This window comes from Protomyctophum parallelum, assembly GCF_964188405.1.
Source record: "Protomyctophum parallelum genome assembly, chromosome: 21".
NCBI classification, from domain to species: Eukaryota; Metazoa; Chordata; class Actinopteri; order Myctophiformes; family Myctophidae; genus Protomyctophum; species Protomyctophum parallelum.
In genome coordinates this window covers 26,803,317-26,824,378 of record NC_139713.1, presented here as the reverse complement: position 1 = coordinate 26,824,378, position 21,062 = coordinate 26,803,317, and the positions used below count along the sequence as shown (strand labels likewise).

General features: G+C 40.4%; 2 protein-coding genes across 2 annotated transcripts; both read right to left on the bottom strand.

Annotated features, from left to right (window-relative positions):
- Positions 1 to 677: 677 nt before the first annotated feature.
- On the bottom strand, positions 678 to 12,245 carry prune2 (prune homolog 2 with BCH domain). The gene is made up of 11 exons (XM_083794176.1): positions 12,142 to 12,245; positions 8,785 to 8,859; positions 8,066 to 8,266; positions 7,691 to 7,876; positions 6,564 to 6,666; positions 5,007 to 5,138; positions 4,488 to 4,574; positions 3,720 to 3,818; positions 2,611 to 2,649; positions 1,043 to 1,087; positions 678 to 858 (listed from the first exon to the last, which is right to left on the bottom strand). The coding sequence occupies exons 2-11, from the start codon at positions 8,837 to 8,839 to the stop codon at positions 828 to 830; spliced, it is 978 nt and encodes a 325-aa protein (XP_083650302.1). The 5' UTR covers positions 8,840 to 8,859; positions 12,142 to 12,245; the 3' UTR covers positions 678 to 827.
- Positions 12,246 to 14,225: 1,980 nt separating this feature from the next.
- LOC310879242 (guanine nucleotide-binding protein subunit alpha-14-like) lies at positions 14,226 to 20,813 on the bottom strand. Its single transcript, XM_083793778.1, has 7 exons — positions 20,656 to 20,813; positions 19,277 to 19,461; positions 17,953 to 18,107; positions 16,754 to 16,882; positions 16,242 to 16,371; positions 15,795 to 15,948; positions 14,226 to 14,445 (listed from the first exon to the last, which is right to left on the bottom strand). The coding sequence occupies exons 1-7, from the start codon at positions 20,774 to 20,776 to the stop codon at positions 14,255 to 14,257; spliced, it is 1,065 nt and encodes a 354-aa protein (XP_083649904.1). The 5' UTR covers positions 20,777 to 20,813; the 3' UTR covers positions 14,226 to 14,254.
- Between the last annotated feature and the right edge of the window lie 249 nt (positions 20,814 to 21,062).

Sequence of the window (21,062 nt, the reverse complement as noted above, 5' to 3'; positions counted from 1 at the left end):
TGGTTTAACCAACCTTTTCTGGAAAGTGTTCGCGGCCAACCCATGATCTGACCACTTAACCCGTTCGTTTAAAGAGCATGCTTATTTTAATCAATCAAACAATCGATTGTGTTCCGGCAATGGAACTAAGAACGTATACTTTCCTACTTCCTATATGTATTGGTATCACTATTTTAAACATTATTTTTATGCTATATGTATATTTTCATTACAATGTTATTGTTCTACCAATTATTTGCGTCGGGAACCACTGGTATAAGAACTAACTAATTATTAGTGCTAATTACGCAGGCTGTGTCTCATCAGCAAAAACAGTAAGAAACATTAACAGTAGCTTTCCATCCCCATCAAAAAACAAAACAATGAAGTACTGAAACAAGGTTGAGCATTGAGATGAACCATACATTTATACTATTTTAGGCAGTGGTAGACATTTACTCTTAAGTACAATGTTGAGGTACTTTTACTTTACTTCAGTATTTATCCCCACTACAAGTATTCGAAAAATGTAGTTACAAGTTACTTCGTAGACTTTATTATTACATTTACCAATATAGCCCTATTTTATACACCATTTTATGTCTTTTCAAAAATAGCTGATCTACAAGCGACTCTAAGCGTTGTGAGCTTGTAGATCTGCCATTTTGAAACACTGACAAATTTGGAATTTGGTATATTTTGATTGCCAACACTTTTGAAATTTTACTCAAGTTAAAGTTTAAATGCAGGACGTTTACGTGTAACAGAGTATTTCTACATGGTGGTATTGCTAGTTTTACCTAAGTAAAAGAAATCAGAGTACTTCTTCCACCACTGCTTTTAGGTCTTCAAGAGCTGCTGGCGCTGGCTTGGTCTGGTCTGTAGGGAAGACGAGAGAACAAAACAGACATTAAAAGGGGTGTTTATAAATTATATGGATGACAGGCTAGGACGATAAAGCCATTTCTCTTCCGTGTGTGTGTGTGTGTGTGTGTGTGTGTGTGTGTGTGTGTGTGTGTGTGTGTGTGTGTGTGTGTGTGTGTGTGTGTGTCAAAATACGTACTTTTTGCCCGCTGTTGGCTCTGGTCCCAGCAGGAAACTATTGATTCTTTAAAACAAAGATGGGGGTTGGTGTCAGTGAAGAATCTATTAGTTAGACTGAGATACAGTAACTTTAATAGTTCCATAGTTCACCCAACTTAGAAAACACCTTTATTTTTGCCACTGACCAAGTGACAATTGATTCAAGAGCCCATTTAGTGTACAGTGTCAAAAGTTAGTTTACTTTAAGCAAGCACTGTAATGCCACTTTGCTACATACTTTCAAATGGCTATTTACAGAAGCAAGCTACAAAGACGTGATTATATTTCTAAAGAGGAATTTTAAGCCATGCCACATGTAAGATTCAAGCCAGAAATCTGTCAAAACTTTCAATTGGAAGCTTGAAACTACATTGCAATTGAATTCTGACAGTTAAATTATGACTCACTTTTGAAGAGTTTGGGATCGACCAATTCTGAATAATCTGACCAAACAGAGCATGTAAACAAGCAGAGAAATATGCAGCGAACAACACAAGATGAAGTATGTCATCTGTATAAATCTTCATCCCTAGTAGCAATGAAGATTTATATAAGATAATAATTGTAGGGTACAAATATTTATCTTAGTGTAATATTATCACCAGAACATCACCTAGCAATGAGTAGTTACTTGGTTTTAATGAAATATAATGTGAGAGAAGAATTTAAGATGTTACGATGATTCCACACTGCATGATTCTGACCGTGAAACATGTCAAATCTTCAAAAGATAACAATATGTTAGCCCACTAAAACAACATATATTATCACATTCTAGCATGAAATGTTTCATGTTAAAAACAAGTATTATTATTTTTACACGTTGCGTTGGTTATTTAACACTCTCGCATCCATCGTAGCCTAGGCTATAACGGTACCCTTGACCCCGTCAGTCTGAATGATGTGGAAATGTTGTCTGAGACGACGCTAAGATGGCCGATATTGTACAGTGCGTGGTCACCTTTAACCACCCCAAACCCTCTATATACGTATAGTTCCTCAGGGTTCTATAATAGGTTCCCTTCTGTTTTCTCTCTACACTATTAAATGTTACATTTACACTGGCACCCCAAATCAGATTTTTGGCCTAAAAAAAGAAAACATATGGAAAGTTTTAAACCGATTTTTGCTAATCAGATTTAAATCACATTTCTTGTTCAGATAAATCAGACTGCATAAAACCAATCCGACTCCAATCTGTAAAGGAAATCAGATGACTGAATTTGGGCTACCAGTCTGAACAAGGTCTAAATATCTTATATATAATATCTACAAGGCTGCGACGTGTTGCAAGCTTGTAGATATGTTCACCAAATAAAATGTTCACCCCCCAGAATAGAGACGCTATCTCTCCTGTCTCTGTAACGGCAACGCAGCCAAATCCGGCTGGCCTCCATCCAACAGAATAACCCTGTGATCTTAAAGTGGGCTACAGTAGGTGATAAATGGAAGCTCTGGACAGGAATTAAACTGGGGCAGGGAGGGGGAGGTTGTCTCCAGGAGTCCAGATACAGAAGTAATGAAGGGCTAGAAAAAGTGGACTCTTACTTTGAGGTCTCCGCTGATTCCTTCAGCTCCTCATCCAGCCTATAGGAGCGAGAGTTGACACAACATGAAGAATATATAATTGACTACTTAGGCATTTAGCAGATCATGCTCTCGGCCAGCGTGACTTACAAAGTGCAGGGAGAAAACAATTATGTACAATAAAAAACAAAAAAAAACAAAAATAACATGTACTCTGCCCTATAAAGCCAAAAGTGCAGTAACTACGCAAAGAATCAAACTGACACAAATGCCAGTGAACTATAGGTATACAAGTGACAGGTATAGTATAGTATATAGTGACATCGCACTAATTGTTTATCTGTTCAGGAGGTACCAGTAATTGTTCATCCACAAGATCATGAAGGATGATTTGACCTCAATGTCTCCAAAAATATAGTTACTGCACTTTGGCTTTGTAGGGCAGTACAGGACTAGTCTGTGCTGTACTACATAGAAAACAACTATGTACAGTACTACAGTACATAGAAAACAACTATGTGCTGTACTACATAGAAAACATCTAACTACAGTACATAGAAAACAAGTATTGCTGTACTATAAAACAATGCCATATGAGCACAGAGTCGGTAACGATGGAAGTTGGAGATCCATTCCCCACCCGGCTATGCAATACCCATTGTACCCGTTTCAGAGTACCCGTTCCACCTATCTGTCTGTGTCCCTTTTATGCCCATATATGGAGATTTCTGTATCTGTCTCTCCGTGTTCCTTAATTCCTATATATAGAGTTCTGTGTCAGGCATTCCCAAATATGGAGTGTTGTGATGTCAGAACAGGCCAGCTCCATATATGGAGCATGGGCAGGGGTGTTGTCCAGAGCCCGGGCAGAGGCCTTTTGTGGCGGTTCTGGACAACCGTGGGTCCGACCGACTCGACACCGGGCACTGCACTCCCTGTGGGGGTGTGGAACGCGTGTCATTTGAAGTCGGTGGGGCGAACGGTTCTCCAGTTACGTGCATTACAGCCGTACACACGTACAGACAGAGACGTGGTGCATTTATACATATTTATGACAGTATATATGGGGCTCAGGCAATGGGAGTTGGGGGAGGGGGGGGGGGTATGATAGTAGGGTGGATGCTGCTCACCTAATGATGCATTCTGGGATATGGATGAACTCCATGGGGATGAGTTCTTGCAGCTCGTCCAGGCTGTTTACATATTTTATCTTATTGCTGAACTTGGTGCTGTGACCGGATACATAAAGTACACACACACACACACACACACACACACACACACACACACACACACACACACACACACACACACACACACACACTCACACTCACACTCACACTCACACAGACACACACACACACACACACACACACACACACACACACACACACACACACACACACACACACACACACACACACACACACACACACACACACACACACATATACTTTAATGCTTAGTATGAGGTAAAGTACAGCAGCCTTGTGTTCCTAAAACAGAAAGATTGGGTATTGGGTAAGACTGACGTTATGTATCTCTCAGGACCTTTCACTGCTTTGTCTCAACCATTACTCAATGGCTCTGGTCTCAGCCACTGCGATAAGATATTTTGACATTCCGTTTTTCTTATTTATTTTTATGTTGCCACTACTGTTGGAGCAGCCATTAACTACACAGGTTCATCCCAATGTTCTGGGCATCTTTGTAATGTTAGTGTTAGTAAAAAGCAGGTAAAAGAGTAACGTTTGAGGCAGACTAACATCAGTCACTTTTCCATTCACTAGAGCCTTGGTGCGGGGGAAACCGCAGATGTGTCGTCTCCGCCTACAGGAAATACATAGGCTGCGACCATGAGACCCGTTACGGAATCTATAGCATATTGTCATTGTTACCTGATGAAGGGTCTGGTGATGGCGAGGATGGTCCTGATGAACCATGATGGGTGGACGATGATGAACGATTTCAAATTCTTCCTGAGCCTAGATATTATTCATAATAATAATAATAGATTATACTGTAGCATTAACAGAGGTCTAATTTGATTATTATCAGAGGTACTATCAGTTCAGGCCTAAAAAAACAAGCTCAAAGAACTTCAGCTCACAAAACTTTATGCTGTGAACTTGCAGATCGGCTATTTTGGCTATTCATTTCACAAAACAGGAAACACGTGAAGACCGTTTCCTGTTCAAATCTTCTGCTGTGCCAATCAAACAAAGCTATGGAATATGAAGAGGAACAGGAAATGGGTATATGACACTTTTGGGAAATCTGTCACTACATTCAAGCATGAGTCTAGTTACAGTTAGAAGCTGTTTGTTTTTTATTAACGTTACACATTGAACAGTCATGTACTGTACACTAAATCACTAATCAATAAAACAAATAGTGAACGGCTTGACGGGACCAACCTTCTGTCAATCATCTGATAGCATTTTTTCAGCCAACCGAGGCCAGGCATTCTCCTGTGGGGCGTGGCTCCGTTCAGATAGACAATCATGTAGTCTTCTGCTACCATCAGCTCTAGTGTACTGATCACAAAGCTGCACACATGCACACACACGCACACATGCTCACAAACGCACGCACGCATGCACGCACACATGCACACACACACACACACACACACACACACACACACACACACACACACACACACACACACACACACACACACACACACACAACACACACACAACACACACACACACACACACACACACACACACACACACACACACACACACACACACACGAGACACCCAGATTGTATTTGACTATGGACCCACATCTGAAAATAGGGGGAAATGTTTACGGTTTCACTTGGATCACATAACATAACGCGGGTAACGCACGTGCAGTAACTACAATGGCTTTACTGAATGGGAAACGGTAACTAGTTAGCTTACTAGTTACAGCAAAAAGTAGTTTCTTTATGTAACGCCTTATGTTATGTGGCATTTTGTGGGATTAAGAGCACACAAGGTTTTTTGTTAAAAGATTAAACAGCTCTATATTCTGATGGTTCTGATCATTGCTATGTAGTTGTTCAATATTAGGGGTCTTCCCAACTCTCCAGCTCTTTAATAAACAGAAAACAATTTTTCAGGTGGGTTGCCAAATGCCAATTTCATCCAATCAGGAGAGAGTTACCATTTGCATTTATCCATACATCCAACCACGATCCATCCATATTCAACTGCTTATTCGGAGTTGGGTCACGGGGGCAACAGTTCCAGCAGAGAATTCCAGACATCCCTTGTCTCGGGCCACATAAGAAAGTTCATCCTGGGGGACCCTGAGGCATTCCAAGGCCAGCTTGGATATACTACCCCCATGACCCATCTGGTCCTTGTTCTGCCTTGTGTCTTCCTCCCAATGGGACATGCCCACCGGACCTCCCTAGGGAGACAGACAGAGATACCAGGAAGCATCTGTCTGTACTATACCCGAACCACCTCAACTGGCCTTTCCGCATGAAGGAGCAGCAGAGTCTCTCCCATGGGTGATTGAACATTATCCCTAAAGGAGAACGTAACTATATTCCTCACCAGCCACCCGCCTGGGAAGACTACTGTTCACTACTCACGCCACGTGTGAACAAGGCCACGAGTGAACAATCTGAGTAATCCTTTATAAGATTACATTTTACAATGTTTCACTTCCATGTGTTCTGCTCACTGCTTTTCCTGTATCCTGTATGAGGTTTTGATTGGGTAACTTGCATACTGACCTGAAAATGCATTTTCTGCTTGCTAAAGAGCTGAAGAGACACGGAGACCCCCGTCCGAATATAGAGAAGAGAATATAAGATAAGGCTGTTATATTTGTATATTGTATATATTTAAAAACTGTTAATCATTTTGTCAGGGACCCCCTGGACGCCCCTTCAAGGATCCATGGGGGTCTCCAGACCCTAATTTAAGAACCAGTGTCTAACAGAATGTGTGGTACAGTATGTGTCTTACAGGAAGAGGTTCTCCATCACTTCATGGTAGTCCTCTCTGTCACTGTCTGGCAGGAAACAGGCAGCGAAGACGATGATGGCGTTGACTCCATTTCCATAGTAGCCTGGATGATGTAAACAAGAATGCAAAACAGTCAGTCTGATCATGTGACGTTGTCAATAGTTCTCAAACATTTCCATTTCCCAAATTGATACGTATTAGGCCGGGGTCTGGGGTCTTGTTTTTTTTAGGATGTTTTTTAGATTTTTGTCTCCACCAGCTAGCCTCGGAAACACAGACGTTTTTATTTCCAGGGAGAAAGAAAAAGTCTGAGACCGAGTCCACTTCAATTCGGCATACGTAGCGCAAACGTCGATCACTCTCTGCTGATTTCTGATCGTCTGCACCTTTGTTAAATTCACGCACACACTATACGTACGCACACACACTCCTCTCTCTCTCTCTCTGTCGCTCTAATTATTTAGTCTAATGTCGCGCAGCTGCATCTAGATTCTCCCTGCGGATCCTGCCGGGAGCTGCCTATGCCATAGAAAGCATAGGCGGACCCCAGAGAAGAATGTTTTCGCCCCTGTGTGTCCATCCGTGTGTCTGTCCGTTACCAGCTAATCTCCGGCACTGTTGTCCCGGTCACTACGAAACTGTGCACACACAGACCCTGGATGCCAATTCCGAATCTCTGCCCCAAGTTCCAGAATGACCTGTTATAACGCCACCATGAGGCAGATTTTCGCTTTTAATATAATGGGGCAGATTTTTTCCATTCATAACACAAATCGGTACACACTCAAACTCACAATCGACAAAAGATTGTGACAATCGACAAAAGAAAAAATATTTTGATGCAATATTAACAACTTTTGCTGGGGACCTCCTGGAACATCCTCAAGGACCCCTGGGGGTCCCCAGACCCCATTTTGAGAACCACTGATCTACTGATTACACCTAGCTAAAATAATACATTTGCATGCAAAAACTAAAACAAAAGGCTTTATTTCTGTGTGTATTTTGAACTATTTAGTTCATTAGTATGAGAGAGAGAGGTCTACTTGAGTCTATGCGGGACTAAAAAGACAGATTTGCACTTGGATAGAAAGCAGCAGCAGATGGTAGATCTAAGCTCTAGCTACCTCCATGGGAGATGACCTTCTGGTAGGACTCTATGCTCTTCATGTTGATGCGGTGCTCCTGCTCTCCGATGACCACCGTCCTCCACAGCTTGCTGTCCTGGCGTTCCTCCTCAGTGGAATACGTTGGGATTGGTTCACAGGGCTCCCTCGCCGCAGCCACACTCTTATTGGCTGGCGCCGGTGGGCCTGGATTGAAGTAAACGTTGGGATTTCACAGGGAAACTAAAATCCCCCACACTGATGTGTGGGGGATTCATTATTTCTTACAGCAAGGCCTATATTGATGGGGATAAGCAAAACTATTTAATATAGTATTTTATATATTTATATGTGTATAACCATCCATGTATATATATGGGGACCAGACAGACCAACCTTCCCAGTCCATTTCATGGTCAGTATAATCCAGGTAATCTCCCTCATCCGGAGTGTCAAGGTCATCCACATTGATGTCGAGGTCGTCCGGAGTTTCCCCAAGGTCGTCCTCGCTTTGGTCCAATGACAGGCTGATACGAGGGGCGGAGAGTTTCTTTCTCTGGGCAGGGCCTCCTTGCAGGGGTAGAGAGGTGGGAGGAGCTACGAAAACAGTACATTCAATTTGACAGAATATATATATATATTATTATTTTTTAATAATTAAAAAAAACATGGCATCAAAATCAAAACGCAATTTATCTTCTGCTCTCAAACCTCTCAACCATTGAGATGCTCCCTGCTCAAACATCTGCGTTATAGAACACAACAATCTATTTGTGGACGTCTGATGGTTATATTAACGATTACGGGTTGTACATTATCGAGGTGTCACCAAATGAACCATTTTGTTCCATTCCATTTATACACACAATCACAACCGTGTAAAGTGATGGACGCTCTTATCATCATACATCATCTCATTCTGGCCATCATTATTTTTGCCTTCAATGTTTATGCTTAGTTACACACATTTGTCTTCAATGTTTGTGTTTACACACTTTTGCCTTCAATGTTTGTGTTTACACAGACCCTCAAAGCTGGACATAGGAGGGGCTAGCGCCCCTCAAAAAGGTTTGAGAACTACCGCGATGGGTTTGAATGACTGTATGCATGTTCACCTGGTCTGCCTTCGCCCCCGTCAGAGCTCATCTTCCTCTCAGATGTCAGGTCCATCCCCTCATCACCCAGTAGACCTGCACAAGATCAAACACATATCATCACAAAGACCAGACATATACACATCTGGATGAAACATAAACAATTGCACATGGTTAACATCCCATGCCAGTGCCATCGTCATCTCCCAGATCAGATCAGATCGCAAAACATACAGAATTGATATACTGTAAAATGCATGCATAGCTAATGCCTATTCCCTAATTTGTTGTCCTAGGTGTGCAGGTGACCTGAAGTACCACCAACTGCTTGTGCCAGAGTCAGAGAACAGATCATCTAGTCTAAAGGGGACTTCTGCATATACCTGTACACATTTCATAGTCATGGTAATTATTAAAGCAATAGTGAGAGGCCGAGTAGTGCGAGTTACGTAAAAGTATGTTTTGAATAAATTGTACTTTTTTTTTAAACTTTGTTTATTGGTTTTTTTCACAGAAGCATTATTGAGATAGAGTTTGAAAAAGAATAATTAACATTAACAACTTCTCTTAAATAAACCCCACAAGTATGACATAAAAGAGTAAACACATTGAATTTTCACCCCAAAGAAAAAGGACAACAGAAAACAAGACAAACTTAAATACAAGATCAGTAAAAGTTGAAAAATAAAAGGCAGACAAAAACAGACAAAACAACAGTACACAACATCCTATATAAAAATAAAAATAAACATAGGTACATGATACATCCATAATCCAATACAATACAATCCATACAATCCAATCACAGTATAAGCTACTTTTAAAACAAAAGTCCAGCAGACCTCACTCATCCCCAAGCAGAGATGGATTCAAATTCTGAATGAATTGAAAGAATGGACCCCATATCCTCCCAAACCTATCGGAAGAACCATTCAAGGAGTGTCTAATCTTCTCCAGTTTTACACAGTACAAGGTGTCCCTAACCCAATGAGTGTGAGAAGGGGAAGTGGGCGATTTCCAGTTGGTCAGAATTAGTCTCCTCGCTAACAAAGTGACAAAGGCCAAAACATCCCTCTCTGGTTTGGAGAGCGACGGTATTGAGGGAAAAACACCAAACAGGGCCCCCAAAGGTGTGGGCTCCACTCTTTGCCCGACTATCTTTGATAAGGAATTGAAGATATCGGTCCAATATTTGTGTAGAGAAGGGCAGAGCCAGAACGTATGGATGAGGTCTGCGGGAGCCTGCCGACATCTATCACACTCAGGAGACACATCGTTATATATTCTAGACAACCTGGCCTTGGTGTAGTAGACACGGTGTAGTAATTTACATTGAATAAGAGCATGCCTCGCACAAACAGAGGACCCATGTACCCGATGTAGAATTGTATCCCAAACCTCCTCAGTTATCTCCTCTCCAATATCCACCTCCCAACGAGCCTTTGTGTCAAAATATTCTAATGATCTTATTATTAAAGGTATATTCAGTGATTTCACTTAATTCAAATATGACTTATTTTTTTGTTTTGTTGTGATAATCCTCCCTACTATAGAGTGTGCTGGCCATATAAGGAGTTCCTCCCTGTCCCCAGTTAACCCCTGGGGGTCAAAAAACCTTAGGTTTCGTTTTTGACTCTCTATCCTGATTGGACGAAAGGCTGGGTCCCACAGCCAAAAACGAAACCTAAGGTTTTTTGAGTGAAATCACTGAATATACCTTTAATTGCACAATTTGTTTGTGTCATTCTCTCCGAGTGACTTCAGCCAAAGAGACTGACTGGTATTTGCATTGGCTCTGTCACATGACTCCGTCTAACCAAACAAGCATATAAGCCAATCACCACGTACACAATAACTAGTGTAGCCGGGTGACATAATGACATTTGAGGACGGACTAAACAATAGTTACGTTCGGCCTTCTTTGTCTTCCGTCATTTTTGGAAGATTTAGAGTGACTTAAAGTAGTTGACAACAGTCTGTAGTCTTTGTAGGACTAATTTACTTCTACTTTATACATTATACAATGGTCCTAAAAGCACAACACAAAAAGCCCTGAGGCCAGCTTTCCATTGTGGCCCTATGTATCCAATTCATTGAGACGTACAATAATGAGATTGAAAAAAGATATTGAGTTTAGGAGTAGGGATGTGATGGAGACAGACAGGAGCTGTTTTGAGGTTAAGGGTCATCTGATAATATACTCTTTTCCTTAGTAATGAGTAATCATCCATTAATCAGCGATAGAGGCAGGAGATGGGGAAGGGCATCGGAGGGACTGTCATCACCAGAAGACCATTCATATCCTCTCTGCCTCCTCTCCTATAAAAGCATGATTTGTACTTGGTCGTACAAACATCGTCCCTCGCAGAATATAGAGCTGATCTACAAGCTCACAACGTGTCCGTGACCGCATTGTGAGCTTATAGATCAGAGTGTTTTCGGCGAGTGACACACTGTCGTATGAACGACGGATCATAAATTAAAGGCATTGCTGTCGCAGACGCTCGCCTCAGAGCAGACACAAATCCACAAGCTGTCACGTCACGTGTGCTCAGCTCACAAATGTGAATAAAAGAAAATAGGAGTGCTATTTATTTTTAGCAACTGCAATGGAAAAACTCATTTGAATGGCTAGTGAATTGTGTTAATTTTGAGATAAGCACCAAGCTCATAGAGTTCATTCTATGTGTGTGTGTGTGTGTGTGTGTGTGTGTGTGTGTGTGTGTGTGTGTGTGTGTGTGTGTGTGTGTGTGTACACGCACACAGTCGGAGACACACTACATACAGTATTTGAGAGTGATAAAGTGATCTGCTGTAGGGCTGTCACACGATTACACAATTTGTGTTTTTGGCTTTGGACATTGGAACATAATATCAATATCAATATGTCCATGTTGGAACACTTTATTTCGGTTAGTTTTTTAGGCTTCATAATCACAACTTGCACAGGGCTATATGACGAGCAACTTAAACATACACAGAAATTACTGACACATTTAATTATACTTTTTTTAAGCAGAAATAGCCGATCCACATGCTTACATCATGTGACGTGTTGTGAGCTTGAAGCTATTTCTGCTATTTTTTTCTGCTATAAATGTTTAAAAATGTATAAACATTTTTCTACATGGAAATGATTATGACGATTGTGCAAAAATAATTGTGATTAACAAAAGATTGCGATGAGACGATGATGTAATAATAATTGTGACAACAGGCCCTAATCAGCTGTTTTAGGTTTACTCTCCATGGAGGATGCTGAGCTGTTCTGGACAGCACAGTGGTGCTGATGAAAGTCTCCTCCCTCCCTCCCTCTCTCATCTCAAACACTTCTATCTCGTTCTTTATTTCCACGCGGAATCGAAGCCATCTACTCACCACGGCTGGGGCACAAGGAATCTGTCCTCCTGTTTCTCAAAGCATGGATGTATTATCAGCCCCCTTGCCCAATATAAAACGTTATTTTTTCCTGCTCCCGGCCGCGTCGGGTAAGATAGTGATGCTATAAACAGCTCACAGGGTCCAGTCCACCATTTTGTGGTCACGTGAGGTGTTGTTGTGCCCAAATAAGGGCGATCATCATCTGCTACGACAAATAAAAACACAAATGATATTTAAATAAGGAAAGGACAGATGGGTCACTTTCTGAGCCGGAAGTATGGGCTACAGAAGAATATTCGCGGTGCCATAAAGATAACTCGAGTATGAGATAACTACACTAACCACAATCCTGACTTCCTGAGAGATGGCGGCTTTGGTGGAGATCGCCGTTACCATGGAAATGTCCACAGACCACATTACGCGATCGGACGACATGGCGACATGCTGTCAAGTGTCGGCTATCGAGTATCCCAATGGATCTACCCATTTTGGTCGCAAAAAACTTTTTCCAGTACACTTTTCCCCACATAAAAAAGATCACTATTTTTTACAATTTTACAAAATTAGGCTATAGAAATAAATATAAATCCATATAGCAATAAAAATTGAAAACTCCATATACAATGTTTATAAATCTTCAAGTTAAGTTCACAACACCTCACCATATGAGATTGTATGCCATTAACAATTTGTTTTTAAAGCTATAGGGCTTATGCTATTTTTATTTTTTTATAGTTTATTGGTAATAGGTTTCAACAATTTAGTACAATTTGAACATACCATTTATTTTCTCCCTCACCCCATCCCTCCCCCCAGTTATCGTCATCATCAAAACAATATGGCTTATGTTATGCTATATTAATTCATAATAGTTGTTTGATTTGATTTGTGTAGGCTAGTGTGCGGGGGAGATACCAATACCCTGCATTTATAAAGGCAGGCTACACTAAAAGCAACTCCACCCTCCAACATACATGCCCAGAGCAAACTAATTAATTAATAATTTGACATGATCGTTTAGAGATGAGGACGTCCAAAGCGGTGGAAATCCTGAGTAGTTTTTTGTTGTTACTTACCTATAAAGTCCGCCCTGTTGGACAAAGATCACACTTGACTTGACTTCACACACGTAGCCTACACTGTTTGGTACAAAGGTCTTTCTTGACTTCACACACGTAGCCTACACTGTTTGGTACAAAGGTCTTTCTTGCACAGCAACTATAAATCATGCAGCATGCATGGCCACACCTGATTCTGCAGCCTAGCAGTTTGATCAAAAACATAGCCTTCATAAAGTTGTTTGGTTCAGTGGTTCTCAATCACAACTTTTTCAGGCCGTGACTCCCCAAAATGATCATATTTGAATTAGGGACACCCCACCCTGACAAGCACTTGGAATTGAGTTGTAAATTGACTTTTCCTTTTTAATTTTTTCCATTTATTTTAAATCTCACCAACAAACCCCCTCACACCCCCCAAAAAAAGGACAACACGTCAAGTAACATTAATTTATTGTATGTGTGTGTGTGTGTGTGTGTGTGTGTGTGTGGGACACACACACACACACACACACACACACACACACACACACACACACACACACACACACACACACACACAGTTCATTGCATAATGTGCTGCTCAGTTCTTGCATAAATAATACGACCTAAACTGGAAGAACGTTTAACTGTAAAATGGCAGAATTGGCAGGGAGACGGGGTGGGTCACATTCTAGTGCAGTACAGTCTTTACCAGTTTGACACTGATGTGATAAGATGTCACACAAGATTAAGGGAACTTACTCCCGAACTGTCTGTACTCCCTAAACAGGAAGTGATCAGTGATGTGTGAAAGAATTTAGGCAAATTGTTTTTCTGAATGTCAACAATGGTCAGGCCCGTCCCATGGTTTAATTTGTCATCTATAATGTACATGTTAACTACTGTATTTACTGGAATCTCAAACCTGACACACCGATCATAATCTGCTTGGTGGTTTTCCCCAGAACAAGCCTCAGGCATATATAAAGTAAGCAGGAATTAAGTTGAACAACCAGTAAAACACTGTAATAGCCTAAACAGACATCCGTCGTTACAAATCACTTTATACTTTATGCAAGGTTAAAAGTGTTGAAGTTCTCTTTTAAGATGGTGTGTTTGACGTCTTTGAAGACGACCTTAATGTTCTCCGTGTCAGTAGCACAGGTAAAGTGTCTGTAAAGGTCTTTCTCGTGTCCAGCGTGGTAGTCCACATACATTTTTGCGATGAACGCCTTTGCGGCTTCAGCGTCTCTCGGGGGGCCTATGAATGAATCAAGCAATAATACATTTAATTAAAGTTTTTCACCTGAGGCCAATTCTACAAATGCCTTCTAAATCAGTAGTTAGGCATTATATATATGGCCGCGGACCCCCATCTGACAATGTGTTGTGCCAGGAGATAAAAATAATTCCAAACAGAATTTTCAAAAATGTTCAGATGTACTGTACAAGCTTGCAGTGTGGCACGAAGTGAGCTTGTATATCTGCTATTTATCTGTTCTAAAGAAATGTTCTAAATCCTACGAGTTTTCTGGAAAACGTATGATATAATTAGAAAATGACACAGATGCTTTCCCAGTTTTAATTTATGGGTTAAGAAATATGACGGTCATTACTGCTATGGCAGTGATGTGGTCAGGAACGAGGTGCACGCTCCAAGTTCCGAAATCATCACTGTGCCAATAATGGCACACTCTTGAGTATAATATTGTTATTATACAAGAGCGTTATTTCCGTTTCTCTGGAAATACAAGGAGTTGATTCATCCAGACAACTTCTGAACTTCTGAACTCTGAGCTTATGAGAAAAATAGAGATTGTGATTTCCCAAACTGAATAAAACTTTGCTTTTGGCTCAATCTTGTTGTAACTAAGATATTATATCTGCTATTTAACTTTTTTCAGCTATACGTTTGCAAACTTCACAGCTGATGGAGAAGCTTCTAGTACAGTGGTTCTTAAAGTGGGGTCAACGTCCTTGAGGTTCCAGGGGGTCCCCAGCGAAACGTGTTAATATAGCATCAAAGATTAACCCACTTTAAGCCTATATATAATACACAACGAGCTGTGATGCGGCGCTTTGTGATCTTGTAGATCTGCAATCCAATCCAATATTCTATGGGGGTTCCTTCCTGGCTCAAAATCTTTTCAGATGAGGGTCCGCTGCCAACAACATTAATTTGGATGACCTTTACATGAAACGGTTTGAGCACTGTTATAGTATATGGTAAAATTCACTGAGGATTTTACATACTGTGTAAGGTCAAGGCTGAACAACTGGCCATATTTTCAACCAGTGGTGTATTCAAATGTATTGTGATTAGAAAATATTCATTTTAAAACGACTAGGTTAGCCTATTTCAACCATTCGGCTTACTTGGTCAGAACTTGGAACTACCGTTTGTATTAATATAAGCTGCACACTGGGAAACTACTGAAGTAAACCTTAACCTCTTGCACGCTCTAGACTTAGTAAACTGGACCTGAGTTGGCTCGGTGCTCTGACCGCTTTCCCCCGCCTACACCAAGATCTGCTACTTTTGGCTAATGATTGCCCCAGAATATGGACCCCCAAGTGGTGTTTACACATACAAAGCATAGTGTGTTTTACCAGGAAATGCTGGGAAGTAGGTTGCCAAGTCGGATGTTTTGATTTTCTCTTCTAGCACGTCTTTTTTGTTGAGGAAGAGGATGATGGAGGTTTCCTGGAACCATGGGCTATCGATGATGGTCTTGAACAAGGCTTTGCTCTCTTCCAGTCGATTCTGTTAAGAGAGAGTTGAAGATCTTACTTAAACCACAAAATCTACAACGATGCGACGCATTGTGAGTTTGTAGATCTGCTATTTTTATACATTTTATACGGTTGAAAACTTGTGAAATGGGGCATTCTGCATTATGAGTACTTTCTACGTTTGGTACTTTTAGGTACATTTTGATACCAATGCTTTTGTACTTTTACATTTGATACCAATACTTTTGTACTTTTACTCAAGTAAATTCCAGACTTACTTATAACAGTATTTCTGCATTGCATTTACTTGTGAGTAGTGCTTACCTCGGTCTCACACTCCCGGAGCATCTGGTCATACTCGCTGATGGCCACCAGGAATATTATGGTGGTGACGTGCTCAAAGCAGTGGAGCCACTTCCTTCTCTCTGAGCGCTGACCGCCCACATCCACCATTCTGTGCCCATCGACAAGATGAACAAATGGATTAACTAACACACTGTTGTTTTTGAACGGGTCACAAGGTCTGAATCTGATTACGTGAGGTTCCTCCCATATCTTGGATATTGATTCAATTCATTAAATCTCTTTGCCTGGTATTTTGTTAGGGGAGATTTGTATTTATTATTAAACCTGAGGAGTTTATTATTATTATTAGTTATCAGAGATCTCCTTTTCAAGTAAGATCTGGCATGTACATTTGCATACCTAAATATAAACTAAATGCATTATGAATTTTATTAGCTATGGCTGTGTTGTGTACATGACCATCTTTTTGATAATTTAGAACATAAACAAAGGGTAGGTGTAAAAATGATTGGAATAGAGAAGCCACTTACCGAAAGGTGACAATTTTCATATCAAAGGGGTACTCTACGATGCCTGTGGAGGCAATCCTGACTCTCAAGATGTCCTGCAAGGTGGGAAGGTAAATTGGGCACGTGATTCTGTCCAAGTCATCTAAGTAGCTGAAAAGTTAAGAAGAAAAAGGTTTAATACCCAACAAGCACAGTCAGGACCTGGACAAATGAATGAAGTCTTAACATCACCGGAGGACGTCATCATAAAGTCATCATGACATCATTTGGCTTGCTGGGTACCTACAGATAGCAAAATCCCATATTTGTTAAAGGAAAACTTCACCCCTTTTGCAAAAACATATATGTTAATGACGTTTAGAAGATTAGGAACACTTTCCTGGTGGTCTTTATGTGTGCAATATGTGATTTTTTTATATTTTATATTTTAGCAGTGAGCTCAGAGTCTCTGATATCATGTACACTGGGCTCACTTACTTCCTGGACTACATGTTATCTAAGTAAGACAGCCCTCCCCTTATCCACAAGGAGGAGCAGTGAACCAAAGCATTATGGGAATTGTAGTCCAGGAAGGAAGTGAGCCCAGTGTCGACATCAGAGACACTGGGCTCACTGCTAAAATCTAAAATATCTAAAACCACATATTACACACACAAATACCCCCAGGACTAAATCTTCTAAACGTCATTAACATATATTTTTTTGCAAAAAGGGTGAAGTGTCCCTTTAAGGTTTAAAAGGGAGAGTGAAACCCTAATAAACTTTTGCAAGTTCAAAAGAATCATCCGAGGTGCTCTGCCGAGCTTGGGAAACCCAATCGCTGGATGTTTCTGTGTACCACTAATACTTTGCATCTCAACATTTCAAGGTTGGCACACTGATTGGTACACAATGTATAGCCCTTTAGATGATTGTTTTGCATTCAGATGGCAGCAAACTCACAAAAGTGGTCTCGGCACACCATAAAAAACATTTTACTTCTAAACTGTTCATCAGTGTTTAATGTCATCAATACAGTGCTTCGAAAAATTGCTGAATTACTGAAATGAGTAGCCTCACGATAAATAGCAAAGAAAAGGATACCTTTAAGCTCACAACATATCTCATGATGACACCTATTTAAAAAATAATATTAATTGGTGGCTAAGCTTATAAAACATTGGTTTGCCAGATGAACAGTTCATGCAAATGGTTATATTTAAGATGTATGATTGTCTTACTATTTGGCTGAATCAGCCAATTGGAATTCCCTCCCGCGTTTGTAACACTTTTGAATTCCCGGGTCATTCCACACCCCTCTGATTGCATCCACCTGCCACGGTTCCAGAGCGGTCAACTGTGTTATGTCCACAGGTCTTAACTCCTCTGCATGCTTCTGAAATATATCATATAGGCCAATACTATAAGACAGTGGTTTTCAACCCTTTTCATATCAAGGTCATTTATTCAGCATTTGAGTCACGGACGACCACCATTTGATGAGATTTAGCCTCTCAGATCCAAAACGTAGAATATTCGTATATCGTCGGATAAGATTTTGACCACAATTGAATGCTGTATTGATGTTCGTACCATAGGACAGATAACAGGCCAATGTTGATTAAAATAGCAGTTCTTCTACATTCTCTAATTGTGTAGACTTCTTGAAAATTAAGTAATGCAATAATTCTTTAATAAGTTGAGAGTGTAAAATGAAACTCATTCATTCATTTTACACGGTCAAGAGTTAAATATCTATAAAGGGTCCATTTGTTTACCAACTCTCCATAATTTAGCTTGGGACCAGACCAGCTGGAATCCCTTTAAGGACCACTGGTTGAGAACCACTGCTATAAAACAATATTTGACCGCTTTTCTCACAGTGGAGAGATCACATTATTCTGAATAAAAATGCATCTCTTTATGTAATGTGCGTTCTGTGTGGGTAGGTCCTTAGCGATGACCTTCTGATGAGGACACTTTGTGGGTCAAAATGTTAATAAACTGACTGGGAGCATGTAGCAAGTCACATTACGTGTGTGTGTGTGTGTGTGTGTGTATTTTACCATCTATCTTCATATAATTGGTCCTCAATAACGCTCATATTATGATAAAATTTCTGTGAACTCACTCTGCATCTCAGACAAAGGCTGTGGACAGTTCAGAAATCTGTCTACAAGATATGTCAGCATGCTAACTTTCCAGGAAGATAAATACTGTATACTTTCTTTTTCTTTCTATTAGCTTGGAATCCCCATTGATGTCATTAGTAGGAAGGTTTCTGAACTGGCCATAGCCCATCAGACAGAGATTGAGTAGCCAGAAACTGTGCCATCATAAAATGAGCATTAAAAACAACTTATATGAAGATAAGGTTGAAAATGGACAAAGTTCTCCTTTAAGCATGGTATTGGAACACCAAATAATACTGTGATTCCAATATTAATGTGAAAATAGTACAATATTTATTCATGTAAAAACATGAATTGAAATAGCAAGTTTATAACCAGATAATAGACCGACATGTGTGGACATGGTATATTTAGATAGGGTTCAGTGTCTTACAATGTTCTGTTCCTGTTCGTAGTCGATGTGAAGTTCATTCATGGCCTTCATTAATGCTTGAGTGGCCGTGATGATGTTTTGATGCACTATCTTAATGAAGCCTTTCTTGTCAGCATCATCGTACCCAGCACCATGAAGGATCCTCATCTGTTTGATGAATGTGCTCTTCCCACTCTCACCCGTCCCTGCATGGGAAAATAAGACCAATGAGATCAAAGCCAACTGCAGAAATGTCTATGACGTGGCACTGAAAATTATCTGAACAGCAATCAGTTGCAGGTGAACATGGTCTCAGCACAACAAAATGGTAGCGTAAGTAATACTTAATTTGCTTATAACAAAACCTTTCGATTGCCATCAAGTGTTTGTTCGGTAACATGGGTCTCCTTGTCCCAACCCACCAGGTTGCCAATTTGATCCAATCAGGAGAAAATATTTCATTTATCAGCTTCAATTTGATATTAATCCAGTTTCAAATTTGTATTTTTCTTTTCTGTGTGTCATCACTTCCAACTTCCTGTCACTTTCACTCTTGATTGGATGGTATCCCAACCTGAAAATGTATTGTTTGTATACTAAAGAGCTGGAGAGACAGTGAGAACCCTTACTTCACCTTTAAGTGAGCAAGAACATATTCATAAGTGTATGATTCATTATTTACTTATATTTAAGTATATTTGCAAGCTCTTGAAGTGTGTGGATACACGGGCTCCCATGCAAGTTTAGTCTGTTTACATCTTCATATAAACAAATAAATCCTACTTTAATTAATCTGACATTTTTTCTATTAAAATGTGTAAATGCCCAGACAGAAAGCATGCTATGCAGTGTCAGTGATTTAGATGAACTGGGGGAAGTAAAGGGCCGTCCACACAAAGCACTGTAGGCTACTGTTCTAGCTCTGCCATGATTCACTTGAGTTTCTTGAAAACAATATATTTCATAGTGTATTTTAATAGTTATATACAGTGCATTGACTGTGGACCGGTTGGTAAACTGGCAGCAGGTTTTGCGAGTCTTTATCATGAATGCAAAGAATGCAGCGACTTGTCTTGTCTGGTGACACACAGGTAAACAATGATAATCATTAAAGTAATCGTTAAAGAGAACACTTTTAAATGCAATACATCTAATAACACTGTTTTTTTAGAATGATTGTAATTATGTTATTCACCATTTAACAATGGTCTTTTTACAGCCAAAACTTGCCAGTGTCAGAAGCGTATTTCTGTAAGGCCAAAAACTTTTAATCCTTCTAGAAATCCAATTAATTCTACTAATTTAACCGACAACAAAGGAAATCTACACTTCCCATTCGAGTTGCGATCTGTCAAAGTGTTGCGTAGTAATAATTATTAAATTAATTCGGGTAGACTCACCTAAAAGAAGCAACTTCAATTCTCGAGTTCCTTTCCTTTTATCATGACGAATTTGATTCTCTATTTCCCTGCTTATTCTGCGGCTGTCTCGTTCTTCACTAGTTCCGCAACATAGATCCATGGCTGGACGTGTTCAAAGCAGCACAACAGTGCTGCCAGATGACAGCCAAACAAATGAATGGATAAGAGAGGCACAGCTATGTTTTATTCTGCCTGACCATGCAGGGGCAGTCCTGTCCCAAACAGGAACAGGTGGATTGGCAGCTTTAAGCAGTCATTCTTCCTCATAGAACCCGTCCAGGTGCATTTCACATTCCTCTCTGTGCAGGAGTGTCATCATGTAGACTGCTTGGCTGCGGGCCACTACAGTATATGCAGCAGTATTCATGGAATGGCAGCAGGGAAGT

What these genes read in the sequence shown, in the direction of transcription:
- prune2 (XM_083794176.1), bottom strand. Translation starts at nt 8,839, where the DNA reads ATGGACCTGACATCTGAGAGGAAGATGAGCTCTGACGGGGGCGAAGGC. An exon ending in CCATGAAATGGACTGGGAAG is followed by an intron (nt 7,877 to 8,065) that starts GTTGGTCTGTCT and finishes ACTTCAATCCAG; the next exon opens with GCCCACCGGCGCCAGCCAAT. An exon ending in GTGATGGAGAACCTCTTCCT is followed by an intron (nt 5,139 to 6,563) that starts GTAAGACACATA and finishes GCATGTGTGCAG; the next exon opens with CTTTGTGATCAGTACACTAG.
- LOC310879242 (XM_083793778.1), bottom strand. Translation starts at nt 20,776, where the DNA reads ATGGATCTATGTTGCGGAACTAGTGAAGAACGAGACAGCCGCAGAATA. An exon ending in ATTGAAGTTGCTTCTTTTAG is followed by an intron (nt 19,462 to 20,655) that starts GTGAGTCTACCC and finishes TTTCCCATGCAG; the next exon opens with GGACGGGTGAGAGTGGGAAG. An exon ending in TTGGCTGATTCAGCCAAATA is followed by an intron (nt 16,883 to 17,952) that starts GTAAGACAATCA and finishes TTAACTTTTCAG; the next exon opens with CTACTTAGATGACTTGGACA.